Source organism: Oncorhynchus masou, unplaced genomic scaffold, assembly GCF_036934945.1.
Source record: "Oncorhynchus masou masou isolate Uvic2021 unplaced genomic scaffold, UVic_Omas_1.1 unplaced_scaffold_8858, whole genome shotgun sequence".
Taxonomy (NCBI): domain Eukaryota; kingdom Metazoa; phylum Chordata; class Actinopteri; order Salmoniformes; family Salmonidae; genus Oncorhynchus; species Oncorhynchus masou.
This window is the reverse complement of record NW_027015324.1, coordinates 1-10,721: the sequence shown is the minus strand read 5'-3', so window position 1 is coordinate 10,721 and position 10,721 is coordinate 1. Positions and strand designations below refer to the sequence as shown.

Here is a 10,721-nt window from a genome sequence, read left to right as displayed (position 1 = left end):
TATATACAGCCATGTTATTACCTGATACCCCATATATATAGCCATGTTATTATCTGATACCCTTTATATACAGCCATGTTATTATCTGATACCCTATTTATACAGTCATGCTATTATCTGATACCCTATTTATATAGCCATGTTATTATCTGATACCCTTTATATACAGCCATGTTATTATCTGATACCCTATTTATACAGTCATGCTATTATCTGATACCCTATTTATACAGTCATGCTATTATCTGATACCCTATATATACAGCCATGTTATTACCTGATACCCCATATATACAGTCATGTTGTTATCTGATACCCTATATATACAGTTATGCTATTATCTGATACCCTATTTATACAGTCATGTTATTATCTGATACCCTATATATACAGTCATGCTATTATCTGATACCCTATATATACAGCCATGTTATTACCTGATACCCCATATATATAGCCATGTTATTATCTGATACCCTGAATAAACAGCCATGTTATTATCTGATACCCTGTATATACAGCCATGTTATTACCTGATACCCCATATATACAGCCATGTTATTACCTGATACCCCATATATACAGCCATGTTATTATCTGATACCTTTTATATACAGCCATGTTATTATCTGATAACCTGTATATATAGCCATGTTATTATCTGATACACTGTATATATAGCCATGTTATTATCTGATACCCTTTATATACAGCCATGTTATTATCTGATACCCTGTATATATAGCCATGTTATTATCTCATACCCTATATATATAGCCATGTTATTATCTGATACACTATATATATAGCCATGTTATTATCTGATACCCTGTATATATAGCCATGTTATTATCTCATACCCTGTATATATAGCCATGTTATTATCTGATACCCTGTATATATAGCCATGTTATTATCTGATACCCTGTATATATAGCCATGTTATTATCTCATACCCTGTGTATATAGCCATGTTATTACCTGAAACCCTGTATATATAGCCATGTTATTATAAGATACCCTGTATACATACCATGTTATTATCTCATACCCTGTATATACAGCCATGTTATTACCTGATAGCCTGTATATATAGCCATGTTATTATCTCATACCCTATATATACAGTCATGTTAATATCTCATACCTTATATGTACAGCCATGTTATTACCTGATATCCCATATATACAGTCATGCTATTATCTGGTACCCCATATATACAGCCATGTTATTACCTGATACCCCATATATACAGCCATGTTATTATCTGATACCCTTTATATATAGCCATGTTATTATCTCAAACCCTGTATATATAGCCATGTTATTATCTCATACCCTGTATGTATGTCATGTTGTTGCTGATACCCTGTATGATATAGCCATGTTGTTATCTGATGTTGTTGTTAATGTTATTATGCTCGTACCCTGTTGTTGATATTGTTGTCGTTGACGTTGTTGATGTTGTTGTTAATGTTATTTTAGTTGATGTTGTTGTTAATGTTGTTGCTGTTGCTGTTGTTGATGTTGTTGCTCTTATTGATTGTTGTTGATGTGCTTGTTGTTAATGTTGTTGTTCATGTTATTGATGTTGTTGTTTATGTGCTTGTTGTTAATGTTGTTGTTCATGTTGTTGTTGATGTTGTTGATGTTGTTGTTCATGTTGTTGATGTGGTTGTTGCTGTTGTTGTTAATGTTGTTGTTCAAGTTGTTGTTGATGTTGTTGTTGCTGTTGTTAATGTCGTTGCTGTTGTTGCTGTTGCTGTTCATGTTGTTGATGTGGTTGTTGATGTTGTTCATGTTATTGATGTTGTTGTTGATGTGCTTGTTGTTAATGTTGTTGTTCATGTTGTTGTTGATGTTGTTGATGTTGTTGTCGATGTTGTTGATGTTGGTTGTTGATGTCATTGGTTGTTGTTGTTGTTCATGTTGTCGTTGCTGTTGTTGATGTGGTTGATGTTGTTGTTGTTGTTCATGTTATTGATGTTGTTGTTGATGTGCTTGTTGTTAATGTTGTTGTTCATGTTGTTGTTGATGTTGTTGATGTTGTTGTTGATGTTGTTGATGTGGTTGTTGATGTCGTTGCTGTTGCTGTTGTTGTTGATGTGGTTGATGTTGTTGTTGTTGTTCATGTTGTCGTTGCTGTTGTTGATGTTGTTGATGTTGTTGATTTTGTTGTTGATGTTGTTGATGTGGTTGTTGATGTCGTTGCTGTTGTTGATGTTGTTGTTGTTGTTGTTGTTGTTGTTGTTGTTGATGTTGTTGCTGTTGTTGTTGTTGTTGCTGTCTCCATGCTCTGTTGCCTGTTTCAGTAAAACATCTCCGTGTTCTTTTCTCAGGCCCCTTGCTGCAGATCTCTCCAGTAGGATCCTATGGGTTTACAGCTGGAGCCATCGCTTTCCTGGTCATCAACGCTTTCCTCATGCTCATCGGTCAGTCTTTACATGAAATCACCTTTATCTACCTCTTCTCCTGCTGCAACACAGAGGGAGAGAAGAACGGAGTGGGTTTTCCCAAATGGCATTCTATTCCCTACACAGCCCCATGGTTCCTGGTCTAAAGTAGTGCACTATATATAGGGAATAGGGCCCTGGTCAAAAGTAGTGCACTATACAGAGAATAGGGCCCTGGTAAAAAGTAGTGCACTATACAGAGAATAGGGCCCTGGTCTATAGTAGTGCACTATATAGAGAATAGGGAACTGGTCTAAAGTAGTGCCCACTCCATGGTAACCTGGTCCGAACCCTCTCCATGGTAACCTGGTCCTAAACCTCTCCATGGTAACCTGGTCCTAACCCTCTCCATGGTAACCTGGTCCTAACCCTCTCCATGGTAACCTGGTCCTAACCCTCTCCATGTCCCCTCCAGCTGCGTATGGTAACCTGGTCCTAACCCTCTCCATGGTAACCTGGTCCTAACCCTCTCCATGGTAACCTGGTCCTAAACCTCTCCATGGTAACCTGGTACTCACCCTCTCCATGGTAACCTGGTCCTAACCCTCTCCATGGTAACCTGGTCCTCACCCTCTCCATGGTAACCTGGTCCTAACCCTCTCCATGTCCCTTCCAGCTGCGTATGGTAACCTGGTCCTCTTGTCTCTGACCGTGGTCATGGAGGCGGTTCTGGTGTGTTTCCTCCTGTCCACTCTGCAACAGCTCCCCTACCAGCTGGAGAGTAAGTGACCTGTTTTCACCTCCCGACACTGACAGGACTCCCATTCTACATAAACGGCTCAGGAGGCTCCTGAGGGGAGCACGGCTCATGATAATGGCTGGAACGGAGTAAATGGAATGGCATCAACCACCTTGAAACTATGTGTTTGATGCATTTGCTACCATTCCACTGATTCTGTTCCAGTCAATAGAACAAGCCTAATGACAAGCCCTCATTTCTCCCCAATGAAGGTTCCACCAACCTATTGTGATATACCGTAAGGCTGAAACCCAAAACCAACACTTGGCCATCTGCCCTTTATGGAGTGATCGGAGTGGTTGAAGTGTTGGGTTTGTGATTCAGACAGTGTTATGTGGTGTCCATCGTGACCGTATATCGATACGTTTGCTGCTCAAACAGTAACTGTAAAATGTACACATTATTTTGCAATCTAGATGTCAGCTGTGTTACTGTTCTAACACATTTCTGGCGTTGTTCTTGTAGTTGCCATGCTAGCTGTGTTCTCTGTCGTCTGTCTATATGGAACCCTGGCATCACTGGTCAACGGTACCTTCCGCCAGAGTGTGATGCCCATGGGGCCTCCACTGGTTAAGGTGAGGACAAGGCACTATTCCATTCTGTTGCTTTCCACTGGATGAGCTGACAAGTAGAATGGAGTGGGTTCATGTGTTTCATTACATTTTATTCTACCTCTCTCTAATCCAGTTTGTTCCTTTTCTATTGTGTTCCATATCGTGTGTCTCTCTCCCTGTGTTGTTGTGTCTCAGGATGTGAATCAGCAGCAGAAGTCCTCCCCTGCCCTGCCTTGTCCCGTGGCAGACTCCAGACTGACCAGCGGTCTTCTGAAGATCTCCAGACTGCTGGACGACGGGGGTCTGTGGAATCCCCACCGATACGGTCTACGCCCTGGCCGCTTCCTGCAAGAACCCTCAGGCCATCGAGAACATCTACAACATTAAGGACCGTCCAGCAGAGAAGCCCATCTGTATCTGTATCTCCAGTGTGGAGCAGCTGGTGGCAGCCAAGCCCCCATTCAGCTCTCTACTCTGGGAATTCATGAGGAACGTCTACCCTGGAGGGATCAGCTGCATCGTCAGCAAGGGAGACTGGCTACTCAGACTGGGTAAGGGGTGAGGAGGGGAAGGAGAGGGGAGGGATGAGGAGGAGGATTGTGGCTTCAACTGCATGGGGATTTTAAATTGTTTTTTTTTACCTTTATTTATCTAGGCAAGTCAGTTAAGAACAAATTCTTATTTTCAATGACGGCCTAGGAACAGTGGGTTAACTGCCTGTTCAGGGGCAGAACGACAGATTTGTACCATGTCAGCTCAGGGGTTTAAACTTGCAACCTTTCGGTTACTAGTCCAACGCTCTAACCACTAGGCCACCCTGCCGGGTTACATTGGATTAGAGTTAGGGAACCTCTCAGAAATGGTTTGATAACAGCATGCCTGACCTCTACTTATTGAAACAACATATTATTTGGTTTCTTTATTCTATATTGTGAGCGATCATTCGATTGATGTTCTAATTGTTTACCTATGTTGCCCAGGTGTGGGTCCGGCCTACGACCGCGTGGGGACCAATGATAGCATCATGATCCGAGTCCCTGACCACACTGTCACAGGACACCTGTGTGACATCACCGGACCACTTGCCATCACCTCAGCCAATCCCAGTGGAGAACCCGACAGCACGCACCACGACATGGTCATCAGGTAAAGTCCTATCATAACACTCACCTGTACCCACCAGTACCCACCTGTACCCACCTCTACCCACCTGTACTCACCTCTACCCACCTGTACCCACCTCTACCCACCTGTACTCACCTCTACCCACCTGTACTCACCTCTACCCACCTGTACTTACCTCTACCCACCTCTACCCACCTCTACCCACCTGTACTCACCTCTACCCACCTGTACTCACCTCTACCCACCTGTACTCACCTCTACCCACCTGTACCCACCTGTACCCACCTGTACACACCTCTACCCACCTGTACTCACCTGTACTCAACTATACTTAAGCACTCTAGCCTGTTGGTATGCTATGCTCCCTTCATCAAATAGTTTGAACAGCTATGCTCCCTTCATCAGATAGTTTGAACAGCTATGCTCCCTTCATCAGATAGTTTGAACAGCTATGCTCCCTTCATCAGATAGTTTGAACAGCTATGCTCCCTTCATCAGATAGTTTGAACAGCTATGCTCCCTTCATCAGATAGTTTGAACAGCTATGCTCCTTCATCAGATAGTTTGAACAGCTATGCTCCCTTCATCAGATAGTTTGAACAGCTATGCTCCTTCATGCTGATCGTGACACTGAAAGTGATGTCAGTATTGAAGTATTTTTCTATCTCGGATTGCTGGTTGTATTGTAAACTGGTCTGATATTTCCTGTCAGACTGGTTTCATATCAGTCAGCCTGCTGTGTAAATATCCAATTCTACTAATATATCTGTGTTAATCAGTCCTCTGCCTTGTGTCCTGCTGGCTGTAGGGTCATGATGATTAGTTTCCAGTGATGGTAGGTGCCGTTTAAGAATAGTGAGGACGATTATTTTTCTAAGAGCATGGCCTTAAATCTATCCATTGAATGACTGGAATTCATTATTCCATTCACCCAGTTCAACGTAACAGTGATCGGTTTAGGCTACTACATGATACTCTAATTTCCCTCTACCCATCATGAGGTTGCTACAACCTGGCCTACAAATGAACGTTAACAACGTAGGTGCACAGGTCGTGTAATCCAGGTGACAGACAGTGACACATTCAATACCGCCTTTCACACTCTTGCCTGCATCTCGCTGATCTAGAGTGGAATCATTCCTACAAACAAAATCAAATCAAATCAAATGTTATTTGTCACATGCGCCAAATACAACAGGTGTAGGAGACCTTACAGTGAAATGCAAAATACAACAGGTGTAGTAGACCTTACAGTGAAATGCTGAATACAACAGGTGTAGGAGACCTTACAGTGAAATGCTGAATACAACAGGTGTAGGAGACCTTACAGTGAAATGCTGAATACAACAGGTGTAGGAGACCTTACAGTGAAATGCTGAATACAACAGGTGTAGGAGACCTACAGTGAAATGCTGAATACAACAGGTGTAGGAGACCTTACAGTGAAATGCTGAATAACAGGTGTAGGAGACCTTACAGAAATGCTGAATACAACAGATGTAGGAGACCTGTGAAATGCTGAATACAACAGGTGTAGGAGACCTTGGCAGTGAAATGCTGAATACAACAGGTGTAGGAGACCTTACAGTGAAATGCTGAATACAACAGGGTGTAGGAGACCTTACAGTGAAATGCTGAATACAACAGGTGTAGGAGACCTTACAGTGAAATGCTGAATACAACAGGTGTAGTAGACCTTACAGTGAAATGCTGAATACAATAGGTGTAGTAGACCTTACAGTGAAATGCTGAATACAATAGGTGTAGTAGACCTTGCAGTGAAATGCTGAATACAACAGGTGTAGTAGACCTAAACCTAAACCTAAACCTGAACCTACTCTGACACTGTCTGTCTCTATGTGTATCCTAGTCGGCTTGGCCATAAGATCCAGGGGGTTCTGTGTGACGGGGATTCCAACGAGATCGTAGCCTCAACGGTGGTGAACTGCCTCAAGATAGATGAAGGTATGATGTTACAGAACAGAAGCACACTACAATAACTAATTACTAACCTCTTAGGTTGTGTTGTCCTGTCTTGGGATGGAACATTCTGGAAACCTTCCCCAAATTCCCAGGCTTTCCAGAAATACAGGTTGAAAGATTCCTGGATTTCAAAGAATTCTCTGACCAGGATTTCTGGAAAACCTGGGAAAGTTACCGGGACATTGCAACCCTCGTCCCACCCTATGATTCATTGTGTGTCAGTGATCACTCAGTCAATAGTGTGTTTCTCCTTCCTCCAGGCACGATTAGCATCGTGAGGGGAAGGCTGCACCTGGCGGTGAAGGTCCACAGATCTTTGAGAGGGTGACCAGTATGTTGTGAGGAGGACCATTCCCCTCCGTCCCCTATCCTCTCTTCCATCCAGCTCCCTCCCCCATTCTCTCCCTCCATCCTCTGTTGACCAATGACGACACTCAGATCAGATACTGGACCCACCCACCTCAGGCCACCATCCAATGTGTCTCTCCAACATGTTGAGGAACAGTTGTTACATATTTATTCTGTATGTTGTCGACGTAATCATATGTAAATATGTGCATTTTAGATTCGATTTTCGGATTATAAGTATGTTTTGTTTTGTTCTGTATGATTTGATTATGTAAAATGAAGTGGTAACAGAAATTATACTCTAATGATGTTGTGCTCTAAATGAGGGATTAATGAAGGATGATGTAGTTCTCTAAATGAGGGATTAATGAAGGATGATGTAGTGCTCTAAATGAGGGATTAATGAAGGATGATGTTGTTGTCTCTAAATGAGGGATTAATGAAGGATGATGTTGTGCTCTAAATGAGGGATTAATGAAGGATGATGTTGTGCTCTAAATGAGGGATTAATGAAGGATGATGTAGTTCTCTAAATGAGGGATTAATGAAGGATGATGTAGTTTTCTAAATGAGGGATTAATGAAGGATGATGTAGTACTCTAAATGAGGGATTAATGAAGGATGATGTTGTGCTCTAAATGAGGGATTAATGAAGGATGATGTTGTGCTCTAAATGAGGGATTAATGAAGGATGATGTTGTGCTCTAAATGAGGGATTAATGAAGGATGATGTAGTGCTCTAAATGAGGGATTAATGAAGGATGATGTAGTGCTCTAAATGAGGGATTAATGAAGGATGATGTAGTGCTCTAAATGAGGGATTAATGAAGGATGATGTATGTGAATGTACGATGCTGCTGGGTATAAATTAATAATACATTATTGTGAAGTACTGTTTAACTGGGAATATATATATTGTTTAATATGGGAGATTGACGCAGGCCAAATGCATACATGCAAAATTGAAAAGCATTATTTGCTTTGGCAATTTACTGCAATAGATCCATGTACATAGTGAAGTTATACTTTTTAAAAACTGTTGTAGATCCATGTGTATAGTGAAGTTATACTTTTAAAAAACTGTTGTAGATCCATGTGTATAGTGAAGTTATACTTTCAGAATAAAACTCTAATTAAAAATACTTATTTCTCCACTTTTGTTCTGCTCTGTAACCAACATTTCAGATCATCAAATCAAATGTTATTTTCCACATGTGCCAAATAGGTAGTAACATGGCTATAAACAGGAAGTACCAGGTAATTACATGGCTATAAACAGGAAGTACCAGGTAATAACATGGCTATAAACAGGAAGTACCAGGTAGTAACATGGCTATAAACAGGAAGTAGCAGGTAATAACATGGCTATAAACAGGAAGTACCAGAAAGTAATATGGCTATAAACAGGGAGTACCAGGTAATAACATGTCTATAAACAGGGAGTACCAGGTAATAACATGGCTATATACAGGGAGTACCAGGTAATAACATGGCTACATACAGGAAGTACCAGGTAATAACATGGCTACATACAGGAAGTACCAGGTAATAACATGGCTATATACAGGGAGGTAATAACATGGTTATATACAGGGAGTACCAGGTAATAACATGGCTATATACAGGAAGTACCAGGTAATAACATGGCTATATACAGGGAGGTAATAACATGGTAGTATACAGGGAGTACCAGGTAATAACATGGCTATATACAGGAAGTACCAGGTAATAACATGGCTATATACAGGGAGGTAATAACATGGTTATATACAGGGAGTACCAGGTAATAACATGGCTATATACAGGAAGTACCAGGTAATAACATGGCTATATACAGGGAGGTAATAGCATGGCTATAAACAGGAAGTACCAGGTAATAACATGGCTATATACAGAGAGTATCAGGTATTTTCTGTGTACCAGGGAGCTAGTTTCTTATTTTTATTTTTTTTTTACCTTTATTTAACCAGGCAAGTCAGTTAAGAACAAATTCTTATTTTCAATGACGGCCTGGGAACAGTGGGTTAACTGCCTGTTCAGGGGCAGAACGACAGATTTGTACCTTGTCAGCTCGGGGTTTGAACTCACAACCTTTCGGTTACGAGTCCAACACTCTAACCACTGGCTACTGCCTGCCGCCCCAAATGAGAAATGCTTTAGTTTTTAGGGGTGCAACTGCATCTTGGGTATTGAGCAATGTTAAATTGAGTTCCTCAGTTAGGTGGTGAACTGATTGAGTGGGTCCAGAGACATGTTGGACAAAACCCACTGAATCGATGATGGCTCCGAAAGACTTTTGGAGTGGGTCTGTGGACTTTTCCATGTGAATATTAAAGTCACCAAAGATTAGAATATTATCTGCTATGACTACAAGGTCAGATAGGAATTCAGGGAACTCAATGAGGAACGCTGTATATGGCCCAGGAGGCCTGTAAACAGTAGCTATGAAAAGTGATTGAGTAGGCTGACTTGAAGCTCAAAAGACGAAAACTTATTTATTTTTTTTGGAAATTGAAATTTGCTATCGTAAATGTTAGCAACACCTCCGCCTTTGCGGGATGCACGGGGGATATGGTCACTAGTGTAGCCAGGAGGTGAGGCCTCATTTAACACAGTAAATTCATCAGGCTTAAGACATGTTTCAGTCAGGCCAATCACATCAAGAGTATGATCAGTGATTAGTTCATTGACTACAATTGCCTTTGAAGTAAGAGATCTAACATTAAGTAGCCCTATTTTGAGATGTGAGGTATCATGATCTCTTTCAATAATGACAGGAATGGAGGAAGTCTTTATCCTAGTGAGATTGCTAAGCGAACACCGCCATGTTTAGTTTTGCCCAACCTCGGTCGAGACACAGACACGGTCTCAATGGGGATAAGCTGAGCTGACTACACTGACTGTGCCAGTGGCCAGACTCCACTATGCTGGCAGGCTGGCTAACAGCCTGCTGCCTGGCCTGCACCCTATTTCATTGTGGAGCTAGAGGAGTTAGAGCCCTGTCTATGTTGGTAGATAAGATGAGAGCACCCCTCCAGCAAGGATGGAATCCATCACTCCTCAGCAGGTCATCTACAAATTCTATCTTTTGGGAGGGGCAGAAAACAGTCAGTGTGTGGGTAGAGACTCGTCCGTTGTTTTCCACAGCAGAGTCACACCACAGTCACTGTGGTTTTACACAGCAGAGTCACTCCACAGTCAGGGTGGTTTTACACAGCAGAGTCACTCCACAGTCAGGGTCAGGGTGGTTTTACACAGCAGAGTCACTCCACAGTCAGGGTGGTTTTACACAGCAGAGTCACTCCACAGTCAGGGTCAGGGTGGTTTTACACAGCAGAGTCACTCCACAGTCAGGGTCAGGGTGGTTTTACACAGCAGAGTCACTCCACAGTCAGGGTGGGTTTTACACAGCAGAGTCACTCCACAGTCAGGGTCAGGGTGGTTTTACACAGCAGAGTCACTCCACAGTCAGGGTGGGTTTTACACAGCAGAGTCACTCCACAGTCAGGGTCAGGGTG

General features: G+C 42.1%; 1 protein-coding gene across 1 annotated transcript; it reads left to right on the top strand.

Annotated features, from left to right (window-relative positions):
• Positions 1-2,340: 2,340 nt before the first annotated feature.
• On the top strand, positions 2,341-7,183 carry LOC135538003 (uncharacterized; the record flags this gene model as incomplete). The annotated part of the gene is made up of 9 exons (XM_064964003.1): positions 2,341-2,433; positions 2,870-2,878; positions 3,071-3,175; positions 3,659-3,768; positions 3,943-3,982; positions 4,032-4,298; positions 4,728-4,893; positions 6,743-6,837; positions 7,116-7,183. Coding segments are annotated over 9 exons (953 nt in total), but the record flags the coding sequence as incomplete, so codon positions are not given.
• Between the last annotated feature and the right edge of the window lie 3,538 nt (positions 7,184-10,721).